The sequence below is a fragment of the Zonotrichia albicollis genome, chromosome 4 (genome assembly GCF_047830755.1).
Source record: "Zonotrichia albicollis isolate bZonAlb1 chromosome 4, bZonAlb1.hap1, whole genome shotgun sequence".
Taxonomy (NCBI): Eukaryota; Metazoa; Chordata; class Aves; order Passeriformes; family Passerellidae; genus Zonotrichia; species Zonotrichia albicollis.
The window spans coordinates 51,404,134-51,421,245 of NC_133822.1; the positions used below are offsets into that span (position 1 = coordinate 51,404,134).

Sequence of the window (17,112 nt, forward strand, 5' to 3'; positions counted from 1 at the left end):
ATAGCTATAGTGTGATATAGTATAATAAAGTAATTAATTAGCCTTCTGATACCATGGAGTTCTGTGCATCACTCTTCCCTGAGTCAGAGGATCCATGCATTCCCATAGGGGGGTCCTGTGGGGATGGGAAAATGGGGTCCCTCCAGTCAGGGTGCCCGGTGTTCCTCACGTGCTGCACACGGATGCAGGGCTCTCCCCCTCCAAAACAGACCCCACTACTGTGCTTTGTTAACCAGAAATAAAACATGCAGCAGGAACTTTGCAATGTACCTGCTCCAATGCTTTCAAGACATTATATATGCATACATACATATTTATTTGGGTTTAGTTTGTAATTTTGGGACAGGTACAGAGAAGAGTTCAGAGTTGCTACATGATTTAGCAGCCCCAGATTACCCACATTTCTATCTCTGATTGTAACATTGTATATAAACTGGTCTGTTCAGAATAACTTTGACTTAATCATAAAGTAAGCCTTGTGATGTGTATGACAAATTTAAAAATCATAAATTAATTTTTAACATATTTTTTAGTAGCTTTCAGGAAAAAAAAAGAAACTAAATAGCTGAGAAAACTGTGCAGGTGAAATTCAGCTTAAACCTGTGAGCATTGATGGATAGCCCTGTGTATTCACCTTGATGCTGTTTGCTGGGGGTGCTGGGGGTGCTGGGGTGCTACTGTAATGTCTGGCTCAGAAAATATTGTAGGCAGGTAAAAACCCAATTAAAATATGTGTTGCAGTGAGTTGTTTTAAGGTACTCAGCAGTTCTGGGTGGAAGTCATGAAATATTTGAGGCATTTTCCACCTTTAACACATTTAAATTCTCTATTCATGACTCTGGTACCAACATCCATATTAATGCCACTTCTTTGCAATCAAAAACTCAGTGCCAGAAGCCTGGCCATTTCAGTGAGTGTCTCATTCACCTCCAGAGGAGTGCTGGGCTCAGTGATTTGTCCCTCCTGGAGCATAATTCATTCAAATAAATGTAAATCACTATTTTATGTTGTTTGGTCAGGGTTTATAGATGTCAGTGTACACTACTGAAAAGGCACATGGCAGACATTAAGGGAGGAATCAATGTGCTTCACAGAGATGAGAACACACAGGGGTTGGTTTTGGTTTATCCACTGTGCTGCAGTCAGTGCAGCTATTATTGATTTTGATCCCACAAGTCCTTTGTACAGCACAACTTGTCTACATTTCACAGCTGAATTTATTTTTTTGGCCTTGTACTTCACATTCATATTCCATTAGTATGCTACTTGAAAAAAATAAATCAATGCAGCTTGTTAATTAAAAAAGGGGAAATTCCTCAACCTCCAACCCTGAATCATTAAGCTGCTCTCATGTGTCTGCGGTGACCAGTGTGGCCTGACCCTGCTGCAAGATGGCAGTGACACAACTGGGGATCACAGAATCACGGAACTATTTAGGTTGGAAAAGACCTTTCAGATCATCGAGTCCAATTGCCAATCCAGCACTGCCATGCCCACCCCCAAACCATGTCTCCAAGTGCCACATCTATATGGCTTTTAAATACCTCCAGGGATGGTGACTCAGCCACTTCCCTGGGCAGCCTTTTCCTGTGCTTCACAGCATTTTCAGTGAAGAAATTTTTCTAACATCCAATCTAAACCTCCTGTGATTCATCTTGAGGCCATTTCCTCTTGGCTTATCTCTTGTTACTTGGGAGAAGAGACAGACATGGGCACATTACTTGTGCAGCCATGGGGCAGAGGCTCAGCTGACTGCAGAGTTACAGTTAAAAGTATATTCCTGCATTTTTCATTTGCATGTATATATTGAGCAAGGTAAGAGAAAACCTGCTGACCTGTCCATTTCAGCCAGACCCAGATCATGTCATTTAACTCTATTTAATCCCTCAGCCAGCATCAAATTGTTCATGTTCTCCTTCCTTGGGCCTGCCAGCTCTCTGTACCTGCTGTGTAAGAAGGCAAGGGAACACAGAGCTCTTCTCTCCCTGGATTCCAGCTTAGTGCCACTTCACAAGTTCTGTTCTCCCACCTGGTGTGGACGGTGCATCAGGCAGGCTGCTCCGAGGCCTGACATTTTCTGTTTTCCTTTCCACTGGTTTTAGCCCTGCTGATGAGTGGGATTGGCTGGGTGAGAGGAACCAAATCACTGTGCCAGGGCCACAGCCATGCTGGGGCCGGGGGAGCTGGGTGTCCAGTGGGACTGACTGCCGGGAAAGGCTGAGGGGCGCCAGGACCCGGGGTTGAGGCCGAGGCCGCTGCGGTCCCAGTGAGCTGCAGCACTGCGGTGCAGCGAGGGACACCCCGAGCCATAGGGGCTCCCTGGCAGGAAAAACTTCCTCTGGCTGGGTCTGCTGGAGCTGGAGTGCTGGCAGAGACCGGTGCTGCCAGCTGTGTGGTCTGCAAGTCCCAAAATCTTATGAAAATCCACACCTGGATTACCAGCTTCAGCGTGGCGTCTCAGACCACGGGGGAGACGAACGCGAGGGCTCCAGCTGTAAGAATCCATGCCTGGACGGGCTGCTCGGGTCCAACCCGGCTGGCTATGGACCCCAGCCCACACCATCTTACATGGGACAAAAGGCAACAGACGAGAAGAGCTCTTCTCCACGTGGGGACAAAGTCCGGTTTTGTTCCCTAGACAGGAGAACACCAGGCGGTCCAGGCGACTCCCCAGGTGGAAAAGAGAGCACCCCCTTCCCGCGGGGGGACTTTGAGCTGAGGGGAAGGGGGCGGAGGAAGGCGGCAACAGCCGGTGGGATGCCAGTGAGGAGGGGCGAGGGGAGGGGCAAACCGGAAACAGACCACCAACACTGACACTTGGGGGGGAAAGGGGAAGGCCATGTGGTGAGAGGATACAAATCATGTGAACAGTGCAAATTACCAAACATCCAGTGCAAATAACTAAATAACTATTTAGTGCAATACAACAGGATTGGCTGGGTGAGAGGAACCAAATCACTGTGCCAGGGCCACAGCCATGCTGGGGCCGGGGGGAGCTGGGTATCCAGTGGGACTGACTGCCGGGAAAGGCTGAGGGACGCCAGGACCCGGGGTTGAGGCCGAGGCCGCCGTGGTCCCGGTGAGCTGCAGCACTGCGGTGCAGCGAGGGACACCCCGAGCCATAGGGGCTCCCTGGCAGGAAAAACTTCCTCTGGCTGGGTCTGCCGGAGCCGGAGTGCTGGCAGAGACCGGTGCTGCCAGCTGTGTGGTCTGCAAAATGCCCTTGTGCAAAATGAGAGTCAGGGAATAGCTGCAGTTACAGCGGCATGTCTGAATGAGCGGTTGGTTGATTTGTTTTTTAAACAATAATTGAGCTGGTTCAGCTAACTGGGTTTTAGGATGCTAAATTGTTGATCTGTTTAGGATTTCATACATTATAGTGGGAGTTTTTTTCCCTCAAGAGGCAAGTTCATGGAAAAAGCAATATTCCTATGTACAAGAATAGTACCTTCATCTTGTACCATCTCCAGTTAATACTTTTCCCATTTCAGTTGCTCCCCATGTATCAGTTCCATCCAGACTGACATCAAGGCTTGTTCCACGGGGTAGCAGTGACTGAACAGAGCAAATTTGGATCCTTCTGGTCAGGATAACTCCATGTGAGCCACAGAGTAAGAAATAAACTGTGTCTCTGCCAAGGAGAACTTAAATCCTGGGTGGATCCTCTGTGGGCTCCTTATGCTGCCTGAGGAGGTGTTTGTGCAGGTTGGGGCAGTGCCACATCCTGGAGCTGCATGTGGCTTGAAACAATGATTTGCAGCAGTGACCTGAGACCTAAACACTCTGCTGCCACTGCTAGTCTTTTTCTGTTTAGCCAATACACTTTTCTCAGCAAAACATCTCATCACCCTTTTGCTTTTCGAGCATCAGTAGAGTCAGCAGTACCTCCACTACCTGCCAAAAGCTTTGGCTGTCTCCGTGAGAGCTGGGCTTCTTTCCACTACAAAAACTGGAAGGAAGTAAGGAAGTCAGCACTGTGCAACACTGAAACTTCATACTATAAAACAGGAGAAGACTCCTCTTCTTGTGTTTTCTTACTTATTTTAAAACAGATTCAAGGCCACCACATAAGCCCCTCCCCTCACCAGTGAAGGATCTGACTGTGGAAATTGGGTTATGCATCCTCTGGGCTGTGTAGGACCTTGAAAGAGGAATGACCTTTGCTGTCCCCTCCTGTGTGCCTCAGTCAGCTTTTGTGCAGTAGGGGACAAGAAGAAATGCCTGAAGTAGGTCGCTGGACGCTGCGCTGCCACGGGCTGATCCATGAGCAGTCACAGCTTTCTCAGCACGAGGAGTGACAACCCTGCTCTGAGCTGGGGTGCCCCTTCCCCCACACCACCCCACACTGCCTGACACAGAACCACAGCATGGTTTGGGCTGGAAGGCACCTTAAAGATTACCCAGTTCCTACCCCCTGCCATAGGCAGGCACACCTTCCACCTTAAAACCACATTTTTTTTTTAAAGCTCCGTCCAGCCTGGCCTGGAACACTCCTAGGAATGGGGCATTTGTCTTCTTCAGGCACACAGTGGTCCTCAACAACAACCAGGTATGACTGGTTTGGATTGTTTTGGCAAGGACTGAGAATGCATTTCCAAATAGCTCTTCTGCCCCTAAATGTCTAAGGTGGGAAAGCATGGCAAGCCTGTTTGGCAGCTGTAGTCTGAGCCCAGGAATTGTCCTTGATAGCATCTGATCCATGTATGGCAGAACATTTCTCTGCAGCTATCAGCCTGACAATGAGACCCCCTGGTTCCTGGAGCCAGCTGGAAGGATGTGTATTGCCACCATTTCTCAGACATAAGGTCACTGAAGATGATCTTTAACTGTGGCACTCCCCCCACCCCCTCCCAGCCTGACAGCATCTCTCTCTTTTGTTCCACGAAATATCCCCATTTTAAGAAATGTCCCTTTTAAAATTCTTTTCACCCTATTTTTAAAATATGTAAGCTGGAGTGTTTTCCTCACCCCATTTTTCCTGTGGGGAGCAGGAGGGGGATGGCAGGGTGTTTGGCCAAGTGGGCAGTGGGGGCTTTCCTTGGCCACTGTGAGCAGGATTGACTACCCTTGATGGGTTCTCAGCAGAACTGCGTGAAGTTGGTGGCTCTTTGCGAGGGGTTTTCAGGTAAAGAGGGACTTTTAAGTTAGGCAAGGAACTTTCCAGGAACAAGTGCTTCTTCAGGCCAAGAGTGTGATAGCTCTTGATGCAGTGTGGGGTGTGGGTAGTGGGGGATCCTGGTGCGCTGGATGCTTCCCTATGTGGGAAGTAGATCATCAATCCATGTTGGAAGATACAGTGGTTTCCCCAGCAAAAATACACACACAGACAGAACTATCTTCTTTATTATAAAGATACACTATGAGGAACAAACTTGAATGTATACTGAAGCTTGTAATGGTACATGCCAAAAATGTACAGTACTATACATAAAAGTGCATTGTCACAACAGATTAACAGTACATTTCTCTTCCAGAACTGTGGGTTTTCCATGTTTTTATTTGATCTTCAAGAGTGGAAGGAATGCAATGGGAATGCAGCCATACACGAAACAGGAAAGGATGCAATGGAAATGCAACAGTACAAGAGCAAAGCTAAAGCTCCTCTAAAATTTAAAGGCACTTTCACATGTACATACTACAGATGTACATTGACACAAGTAGGTAACAGTCAACAAGCAGGAAGCTACCAGTACTGCAATTCATCAAACTTGACAGTAAAGGACAATACTGATTGGATTAGGTGTGCAGGAGTTACCCTTTAGTACGCCTGTAGATGTAGCAGTCTTTCCTGTTACATATCCATTTACTATGCTTTAAAGTATCTATAATAACCATCAAACTACACATTAACTGTGTGAATGCACTAAGTGGATGCATTCACTAAATGCACTGTTTCTAATATTTTCTTTTGCTAAACAATTTCTAATAAAAGCATTATGGAGTCCAGTACAGTTATTTAAACATACAAAATTCCCTATGCAATTTAAAGATACAGGTATCCATCTCAATTGTGCCAGGTGGGTTAATTTAAAAATGCTAGACAAATTCCAGTTTTGCTCCACTGAGTCTAGTAAACTGGGGAACTACTTGAAAATACCTCTGGTCCCAAACAAGTGAGCAGACCAGCACTGGTCTGCAGCTCGGGCTGGTCTGGCTTAGGCTCTGGCCCTGGCATTAGGGTCAGGCCAAGGATGGAGGTTTGCTGACCCATGCTGCACAGCCCACTGTGGTGGATTAAGACTTTGCCTCTTACCTAGATGTGTGTGAAGTCTCTGACTGTACTGAAAAGTCTTTGCAAATATCAGCAATAGTTTGAGGCTCAGAGGCAGTTATGGGGTACTTCTCACACCTAGAGCTTCACATTACATCACCTGTCTAAAAGGTGTAAACCAGAGCAGGAATAAATTGCTCCTAAATAACAGGAAATTACTCCTGTCACCTCGGCAATTATGTCTATCAAATTTTGTCCCTACTCTTCTCCTCCCAAACTCAATTTTTTATGTATAATGAGTTGTAAAATTTCAAGCTTTCCAAAAGTGAGATCTTACAGAATATGTGGAAAAACAGATCTTAATTACAGCCAGTTGTACTTCTGTAGGTGGACAACAAGTGATTTTTCCCTATTTTATTAACTGAACCTTCTTTTGTGGATTGGATGTTTGAAAGCATGTTCACAGAAATAGTATTATGGCTTACTGTTGCAATGTGCAGAACAGCTGTAGGTTTAGCTCATGCCTAACAAAATTTAACAACAGAGCACTAAGCAAAGTTGACAGTCGCCACTCGCACAGATATAAGAAAGGTACTGATTTCTGTCACTAAAGGAAAGGGAAGTGGAGGGGAAAAGGGTTATGGAAAACTTTAGTCAGCTTAAATCTAGGCAGTAGAAACTCAGCTGCCTGTCCTGTGAGTGACCCCTGCACCACTGGCAGGGGGTAGTCCCCCTTCAGAGTCCTTGTCTTGCTGCTGTCAGCACAACTGAGCATTTGCTGTGCAAGGCAGTCAGCACAGCTGGGTCAGCTCGAAACTCAGACTATTGCAACCCAAATCACGTCCTTAATTGGACACTGAGCAATAAAGTCAATGGGAGACTTTTCTGAATTACTGTGTAGTTGATCCCTTTAATAGCCCCTCATGCTCCCTGATGGACCAGCAGGTTCAGGCACTCCCCAGAGCCTGGCTTCTGTGAACTTCAAACAAATTCAGCTTCTGTAAAAAATGTGGTATCAGGGAATGAAGGTCTGACTTCATGGGAGAAGGTACACTATTACAGAGGGCAGCAAAAGGAGTTTCTAGATACTATCCTGGAGATGTGCTTTAGCTGTGTCCTGGAATGCTGCTTTGTATCAGTGAGAGCAACGTGATCTCCAGCTCCATCCAGCGCTTGCCTCTAGTGAGACTGCCAACAAGAAAGCTAACACTTGGTGCCAATTATGAGTTTGTGAGGGTTTGGTGATTTTTTTCTCTTGTGTCTTAAATAAGAAATGTGGCCTGAGATGACTTAGACATTCCACACAGACACGTAATCCTCACATGCTAAGTTTCAGTTCTTACTAACCTGCTTGAGATTTGGTTTGGTGACCCAGAAATGAGAGGCTCCATGTCCTCTGAACCCCCTCCCGCCCCTTAGTTTTGTGCAGGATCTGTTATTATATAGCTACAGTAAGACTGTGAAGTATGGTACAACGTGGCAAGCTGTTTGTGATCTGTGTTGGTTTTATTACAAATGGTGCAGCATCAAGTTTTCAAGTAAGTCTATGTTTGTTTTTTAAAACTATGCACAATTGTCCAGTTTTTCGTTTAATCGAAACCATACAAAATACAAATGCCCATGTTAATGTAGCTACTTTCAGACAATACATTCAAAAACACTGAAAAACAAAGCCTCTCCAGTTACAAACATGAACAAATGATGTTACGGAGCCCTGACTTCTATTGTTAATCCATCTCTTTCCCTAGCACACCCCAGCTGGGCGCTGTGGGTGGCTGAGCTGCCTACATTGTGCAAGATTTGTCGGCTGGACCCTGGGAAGGAGGAGAAGGCCCTGCGCTAGGATTTGTTTTTGGAAGAACAATAGGTTTTGGCCTAAGAGCAGGAGGTTTCAGCTGCACTCCCATTCTAGGGGCCACCATGGGCTTGAAAGTACTCATGGTGTCACTGGAAGAACTAGTGCTACGGCGGATTTGAGGCTCAGAGCTCCTCAAAACAATGCTGTGGAGAGGGCTGAGCGACTCCGTTGAGGTGGCAGGGGTGGGGCTGTTCTTCACTTGCTCCAAGGTGTCCAGCACGACATCGGGGGCGTGTTTGGCCGAGCTCTGCCGCTCCAGCTCACGGAGCTCGTTCAGTGCTGTGTTCATTGTCTCCTCAATGTCCTGCGTCAGAGCACAGAGAGGGCAGCAAGTCATTTGTGTTGCTACTGAATGCCAGAGGAGCAAGGGGAGGGATAAGGAAATGCATTAATTACTTCACCAACCGTCCTCTAACAGTTATGATAATGCTAAAATTAATTTCCACCAGATTTATTTGAAAGACATTATGACTGACAACATGGCAGCTTTGGGTGAACATTACAAACATTTAACCTTGTTCATATGAGAGAATCAAAAAGAGGTGTTACACCAAAAGCTGCAAGCCATTTATGAAGTGATCCTCAGGACAACTGATGTTTGCTTAGAAATGTTTTAGTGGTGAAGATTTCTGTCATCTCTTGGTTACTGACAACTGCAAAGATTTTAGTCCATTTGTTCACTCTTAGCTAACTGCTCCATTCATCTAAAGCCTCAGGTGCTCAGGGTCTGTATTCCTTCACATGGATTATGAAACCTAGTTTTCTAAGGAAATAAAGTTTGTGTGCCTATCAGCTCTTGTCTCCTCTTGTTTCATCAAGTTAAATCTTAAACAGAAAAAATCTGTAAGATATTGGTCAGTATGCATACCTAAGAAAAACTATTTTCTTCATCAGGATTTCAGGCCTGACGGCTAAAAGAATGCACCAAGAGACTAGTTTACTGCTTCTCAGTGGTACTGAGATACAACTAAGCTTAAAATATCTTGTGTTCCCTGCCTGCTCACACTGCCTTTCACATAGTTTAATCAAAGTTTGGGTTCTAGTCTAGGTATAAAAAAGAGATATCTTAAGTCAAACAGTGCTGTTCCAGGAAAGTAAATTAACAGCTTAGAATAAAATAAAACAGTAAAAACACTTGCACTTTCTAACCCTAATAAATGGGTTCTGACCTAAGCATGCCAGTCCCTTCTATTCCTCACTGGAAGCAGAGTTTGAAAGCAAGCATTATCAGTACATTAAATTTTAAAACATGAATGCCAGTGTTATTGTAAAATGCGTTTGCAATCATAGAGCACCCTCAGGGTGCTCCTAGTAATCACCTTTTCCCTCCTAGACAAAATGTGAGTTCTGAAGAGAGAGGCATCTATTTACTCAGGAGCTGTTACCAGCTCAGTACAACAGACCAATTTGATGATCAGGGTACTTCCTACTCCATTCTCTTCACCTCTTCACTGCCAGGAATGAGACAGGTGACTGTTTACACAGTAAGATGGCCCACAATTTATGCAGCTGTGACATCTTGCACATCAGGTTCTACTACACGCCTCAAAGCAACACACAGTATGAACTGTATGAAAACTATAAAATGCACAAGACCCGGGACTGTAAATCTCTGCTTTGAATGCCAATGGTCACTACTAGGCAGTCAAAGCCCTTTTCTGCTTACCACAATACTGAGACATAATTGAACACTTATTACATGCAAGTCAGAATACGCCAGCCTTCAGCAGAGCACAGTGGTCTATGTAGCTGTTGTAAGACTGTCCTAGTGTTCTGTATGGTAGAGGCAATTTCATTACAGTGTAATGGGAAATAATTTCTTTTTATTGTTTCTGCAGCATTTACTCCTCTTTGTGCTTGTTCTATTCAGGACTGCTTAATACATCTTCTTTCACACACACTCTGTTTGGAAAGCCAAGTAGGACATTACCCTGCACACACCTTCCCACCAGAGCATGTGCTCTGTGCTGTGCTATTCAATGGAATTTGCTGCTCAGAAAATCAGACAGTGCCATAAATAAAAAAGACACAAACCTGAGCTATTGACTCCGGGTCCAGTGGTTTGTGGTCATTGAAACCTGTGTACTGACCAGAGGATGTGGACCTTCTGATGGGAGGGCTGTCGATCTTCTTCAGCGAGTCGTGCCTGCTGATGTTGGTGAGGCTGCCGTGGCCCGGCCGGCGCCGCCGCTCAGGGCTGTCGGCGTTCAGGTTGCGGTTCTGAAGGAGGGCTCTGGGACTGCAGTGAGTTGCCAGGTTGGGGGAGCCCAGCTCCAGGGCCGAGTTGGAGAGAGGGTGAGGTGGGTGTACCGGGCAGTGGCCGTCACTGCTCCTGCCTGGGCGTCTCAGGGGAGGTGGAGGCTCTGATCTCTTTCTCTGCCTGCACCAGTGGAGAAGTGGTGGAAGAACAAACTGTACTGAGCCAGCATAAGCAAGTGCAGGAGTAATTACTGTGTTAGCTGAGCTGTGAGCAGGACTGCTGAAAACATGTTACACTGAGGCTTACCTTCCTGAATACACATCTGAGTGACGGTCAGTAGGAGAGTTCATATCCTTTGATGATGACTTGTCCTCAGTTATGGGTCCACTGCTGGCCTCACTGTCTGCTTTTTGGCTCAGTGTGTCTGAGAAAGTATCATCCCTGAACAGAACACAGGTGGTGAGATGAGAAGTCAGTGAGTGAGAGCACCTTGGCACTCTCAGATTTTAATCCCCTTAAGAAAAGCAGGCATGTTATAAATGCACTGCAGCCCTTGCACATCTCCCAAAATTGTTTGTAATCCCACTGTTTACTGAGCTCTTTGCACTCTGATTGTATGTAACCTTTCCGTAAAGAACTTTGTCATCCTTGGCAAAGCACTTGCCTAATACTACAAAACAAGAGTTCAGGGCTGCATTTCCCCAGTTCTTGCTATTCTGAAGTTAAAAGTCAGCAACTACTACACAGAGATAGTCAAATTAAAATAGGTGCAGCAGCATCTGTCTCTTAATGTACTGGGAACGTATCCATAGAAGTAGCTTAGCCTAGTAGTAGTTTTTGATGGAGCTTTCAATTCAGGGCAGTAAAGACAGGTATCCTGCATAAAAGGCAAATGTTTAATCTATCTGACCCTTCAAACCACTGACCCATTTGGCAAATACTACTAAACACTGCAGACTTTACATCCCCCCAAGAACCCAGTTACACCAGACACTGCTTACATATCCTGCACCACTATGTACTGGTGAGGAACGAGGCCATCAATTCCATTGTGCCTTCCTTCCCACCAGTCCTCAGACGCTCGGTGATAGAGCAGAAGGGAAGCTCCTTTCTTGAAAGAGAGCTCTCGTGCAGATCTTCCAACATAGTCAAACTTGGCAATAGCTTCTATGGGCTCGCACTCTGGGAGGAAGAACAACAAATATCAGGTTACATATTGCTCTTTTTGGTTTCATCAACCCCGTCTTCCCCATTTTCTCAGTGCTCATTCTGACAGAGATCAGCTGAAGGAAGGCAAACTTCAGGCAGTGGTGACAATGTGCCCCTTACAAAGAAATATAATCGATCTGTGCCCCAGGTGTGAAACATCTGGGCTGCTTCAGGAGCTGCAGAAAACAACAGCATACTAAAATGTTACAACTGCCTTTGGGAGAGAGGCCTCTGCCTCCTGCTGGAAAGGATCCTGCGTGGCTGGAGAGTGGGATGGAGGCCAGGCAATAAAGACTTCTGAAAACAAAAAGAACAAACTCAGATGAATAATCAAAGGCCCAAGGAACCAGCGTGATAAGGGAAAAGTAAATAAGAATGCTTTTACCATCTGCAGTGTCAAAGGAAGGAAGACAAGATTAGCCTGTGCATGAGTAGGGATACCCTGCTGAACTGGGCCATGGAATTTGTGTCTTTTACGTGATGAGCATGCAGACCTACTGAAACCTAGTGTTTTACACAGCACCCACTCCTCCTCCTTTAATTCACTTCCTCAACGCCCTTTTGGAGTGAGACAAGACGGCTCCAGACCACAGGGACAGTCCCTGTGTGGCCTCAAGTTGCTTAAAGTAGCTCTGACTGATCCAAAATCCTGAGCTGCCCTGGTTTCTGCAGGGGAGGCTGGTGTTTTCTGAAACCAAACATTGGCTACAGCAGTGCTGGCTAATCCTCTGTCAGAATGCTGGTAAATTCAGCCTTAGTTACCAGCCTTAGGCTGGAAATGGGTTCCATCCCATAACCTGTGCTGGGACAGAGACCTATTGATGTCAGCAAAGGGGCCCTGCAGCTAGGCCAGAGCTGTGCCCAGGCATCCAGCAAAAAGTTTTGATTTTCACAAGCTCTCATTTTGTCTGCATAAAACCAAAACACCTGAGCTCTAACAGATTAAATTTTGTCATCAAAGTCTCAAAACATACAGAAAAAACTGCAAAATACAGGTCTAAAAATCACACACTCTAATGATTCCAGTAACTCAAGAGTCCCTGAAATGACTAATTTCTTTACATAATTAGAGCAATATTTAGATGGAAATTAACATCTGGGCTAATGACTAGCATAGCAACTTTCTGTCTGATGTGAATTAAAATTGCTGAGGTGGTAATTCCCTACAGAACCAGGTTGGTAATGAAAGCCACTGTCCCTTTATGACAACATTTTGCACAGGAATGTCTTTTTAAAATTAACTTTGTTCTACAGTGTGAAAACATAATGACAGCACCTTTATTGAGGTTACAGCTTGCAGCTCATTTTTTAATAACTTGCCCAGCCTGCAGAAGACTGTCTTGTGGTTTGCTGCTTCTGCAGTCACTTTAAAGTGTTCCTGTCAGTGACAAACTGTAGTGTGTACAGAAATCACTAATACAGAAACTTTACACAGACGGAATACAATGATATGGAGAATTTACTGTTACAAACACAGAAGAAATGTATGGTAGCAGAAATTATTTCAATTATATAAATATAATTAAGAACCTAGCAATAACAGTATACATTCCTGAAAATGCATCCCTACTGGATGGCTGTAGATGACCATATGATCTTTTTTGTTCTTTGTCTTTTTCCTCTGTCTCTTTTGCTTTCTCTGTCTCACAGCCCCTGCTCTGGACCACTGACATGGCAGCAACAATGCGGGATCTAATCACTGGTTTTATTTTTTGTTTTCTTCCCTTGCCTTGCATGGACAAAGCACAACTATCATATTCGACCCCATACTCTGAAGTTTGTTGAGGGAAGGAAGAGCTTGTGAGCCAGCACCTTTGAATACCAAATGTACTGTAACTTGTGAGTCAGCACCTTTGGCTGTGTGTTGTGGGAGTTGAGAACTTACTGAAGTGTACTGTACAAAATAAAGAGCTCGCTCACCTCCACTCTTGTGGAAGTCTTGTAAGAAATTTAAGGGTGTGTTAGCCAATACCTTTTGAGTCTAAATATTGGGCTGGTGGCCAAAGTTATGGTGACTGTACAATAAAACCTAGAAGTTCTTTGATATGTGTTCAGTGTCTTTGTTCAGCCTGATGAGAATTTTTAACAAACATCACGGCCCCTATGAATGTCTCGCTCACCGGCATTCCCTGGTGGGTGGGGCTGAAGGTTTCTTGGTTTATGTTTTTAAGCAAAGAAATTATAATGTTGACACAGAAAGAAACATTCTGGAAATCTGGGCTGCCTCTAATGGTGGTGTGATATTATGATATGCTACCCTGTTGTCATTCCTACAGCCTCTAACAGAAAATACAGAGGCCACAAAGCAACTGTAAGGCACAGAAAATGAAAAGAGGTAAAACCAAACATGCCTGTTTATCTTGCATCATCTTTATGAGAGCAATATGAAATGGCAATATGAAATGGCAACAGTGGAACACTGAGAAAAGAACACAGTTCTCCTATCATGTGTATTTTTCGTGGAATTTATTATAAGAAGGAAATACTGGAATCAGGTAGGATTGAAAAGGAGCAGACATTTATGAGCACTCTGTTCTCAGATTACAGCTAATTTATGGGTTATGGTAGAGTTGGTCAAGAATTCAGAAATAAAACCTCCCAGGCTTTGGAGAGCCAGTCACTCACTAACAGGCAATACTTTAAAATGTAAAAAAAAATAAAATTAAGTCAACCAAACAAAAAAGTTTTACAGTAAGTCATAAAATCCCAAATTTCCTGCACATATTTTCCTTAGACATTCTCCACAGCTAACTGGTAGTGCTCATGAGTACTGGATGGATGGACAAACCCCAACACTGATTGGCTATGGAATTTCCTGTTTCTCTGCTAACGTCAACAGACTATACAGTATCCCACAATTAAGTATACAGGTCTTTTTATTTACAAATCAGTGGACTAAACTAGAAACAGTTCTGTCTTGCTCAGTGGAATTATGCTCATCTAAGTGTGGTGTGAAATGAGAATTCTCTTTATTGTATCCTCCTACCACCTGCAAGACTCACATTCTTTCTCAGGTCTGAATGACATTGTCCCACTGGAACAAGCTGTATGAATTGTTAATGTACCCATAATGGATGTGACTTTTGAGACATGTACATCAGATTGCCTGGGTAACAAATCCCACCTCCTCAGGGAGGAGTGCCCAGAAAATTTCACACAGATTTCATGAAGAGGACGAAAAATGAGTTGAGACAGGTTTTCCTACTGTGAAAGGGGTGTTTTCATTTCTTTATACACAGAGATAACTTTCCTATAGCAAACAGTACTGAGACTGCACTTAAATAGTAATTCACCTTGTTACAGGTCAAGCTTTAATAGTCAAAACCAAAGTACCATGACAGTTACTCCCAAACATAAATGCATTTTGGAAAGTTAAGCCATTTAATATCAAGGTTACTGAATGACAGATGAGTATTTCCAAAAAGCTAAGGCAATGAAAGCTAAATTTGGGATCTGTAACTCAAATTCTGTGTGGTACTGAATGTCTAACAGTAAAACTGACAGCTCAGAGGGAAGTGTAATTGCACTGCTCTGTCTGTACCTGCGGGCATTCAGCTAAAATATCAAGAAGTGTTTGGTGGCATACAGGATCTCACCAGCTATCATCTCTAGTGAATCAGGAAATGCTATGGGAAGGAAAAATCAGGACAAACTGAAGAACTGTGGGAACAACTTCTGCTTGGGAGAGCTGAAAGGGCAGAATAAACGTGTTAGTTTTATCTTTGAGATTGGAGTGCCAGATGTAGACCTAACCTCCCTACAGAGGTGATGGCAGTGAATTGGCCCTGGGCTGCCCTCCACGCCTCAGGGCACAAGGAGCTAAGGAAAGGAGGGGACACCATTCCCTGCACTTTTTCTAGGGGAGTTGCTTTTGCTCTGCTCTATACTTCCTCAGTTTTCCCAGGTGTACCCTGTCTGTTGGGAATAAAGTACGTCCCGAACTCCCCAGGAAGATGGGAATCTATCTCCTTATTTCTTTATCTTCTGCATCCCATCAGAGAATAGAGTGGTTCTGTAATTTCAAAGTCCTGTCCTCAGGACAGCAGTTTTCTGACCGGGAAGAGCAAAAGCAAAGAACTGTTGCAAGGTGTTGACAAAACAGAATTTGGCAAAGTATCGATCACAGCATGCACTTCTGAAGAGCAAGAAAATGAGTATGTGTTGGGAACAACAATGTGCAGTCTGACATGTCCCTGCTTTTGTTTTCAGCAGAAATACCAGCTAAAGTTTTATCCTAAGTTTATGAGATATCTATGGAGAGTATGGCATTAATTTTATGTATGTTTTCCTAGGAGAACTCCATCTGTCTAACTTCCTCAGGAAATGTTTACTTCCTTTGCAAACAATCTAGTCACTCTTTACCATATGACTCCAACAAGAATAAAAAATCTCCATCAGTTTGAAGGTAAAGGAAATATGGTAACAGCTGTTTCAGTAAAACATAAACAATGTCCTTTGAATCTTTACTGCAGAGACATTTTCAGGTAAAGGTTTGTCTGCAGCAAAATTACAGGTAGATATTTTTTTGTGTCTCAGCTTGAGTACAAAAGTTCTGAACTTCACAAATTAAATTTCATTTCCAGACTGAGGAGAAAGGAAAAACTTCTATGTTTCCCTTATCAGGATATTTTCTGGATATCTAAAAAAGCCTGAAAACACTACAGAAAAATGCAGCTCCTTTTCTTTCCTGCTTCCCTTTCCAGTGATCAACTGAAATACATGAACACCTGCAATTTTAGGGGGAAAAAACCCACAACAATTTATATACTTAAAATAAAGCAGTTATGAAATATTTAAAAGCTCATTTATATGTGCTAGTATTTTTCCCCTAATCTACTGCATTTTACCTCTGTGGACACAATTAAAATTTAATTTTTAAAGTCTTGTTGTTTTCTAAATTGTAATGAACATTTCTAGCGCTACTGACACAGCCCCTACAAATGGGTTTTTTCCTTGTTTCCTTGCAGGCAGAGAGCCACTTGCAGTTTAACTTTACAGCAAGAGTAAGTAAAATAAATCCTTTTGGTTTTGATTGTAACCTCTGGATTATGTTTCGATGACCCTGTAATTCCTGTGGGGTAGGCAGCTTGGTCTTACATATGTACACAACATTTTAGCATAAAACTAATCAGATTTTCAACATGAAAAAAAACCCTTAGCATTCACAGAATCTGCTTCTTCCATGTCCTAACAGAGGGAGCCATGGAAGTACCACACGTCCGATCAATGCAGCAGCCATGTGGCGCCTCCCTTTCTCTCTCTGCACATTCAGCTGGCAGTGATGCATCCAGCCTATCATCAATTCATCAATCACATTAAACCCCCAAAATACTCCAGACCCTTTAGTAGAAGGGTTTTTGTTATCTACCACATGTTTATCAGTGACTCACAAAGTTCAGTAAGCAAACTGAAAAATTTTCACCTATTCTCATACATGGTGTAAAAAATACTTTTTAAAAGGAATTGTCTAGAGCATGAGTGAGTGTATTTAATTTATTAGAAACAGCACATTAGAAAAATGTGCTATTACAACAGAAAGCCATATTAATGGAAAAAAAGGGTTAGAGCTTGCAGGTTGGAACAGAAAACGAACAGTTTTTGTGTGCAATCCAGGTCTGTTAATCTTCAGCTTTG

General features: G+C 43.8%; 1 protein-coding gene across 2 annotated transcripts in view; it reads right to left on the bottom strand.

Annotated features, from left to right (window-relative positions):
* Window positions 1–5,325: 5,325 nt before the first annotated feature.
* Window positions 5,326–17,112, bottom strand: part of SRGAP1 (SLIT-ROBO Rho GTPase activating protein 1) — a 138,047-nt gene continuing 126,260 nt past the window's right edge. For both annotated transcript variants that reach the window (XM_005480557.3, XM_005480559.3), the window contains exons 19-22: window positions 11,271–11,451; window positions 10,576–10,710; window positions 10,104–10,449; window positions 5,326–8,373 (exon numbers count right to left, since the gene is read on the bottom strand). In XM_005480557.3, coding sequence (XP_005480614.1) covers window positions 7,996–8,373; window positions 10,104–10,449; window positions 10,576–10,710; window positions 11,271–11,451 — 1,040 coding nt within the window. In that variant the 3' untranslated portion in view covers window positions 5,326–7,995. The remainder of the gene's footprint in view (window positions 8,374–10,103; window positions 10,450–10,575; window positions 10,711–11,270; window positions 11,452–17,112) is intronic.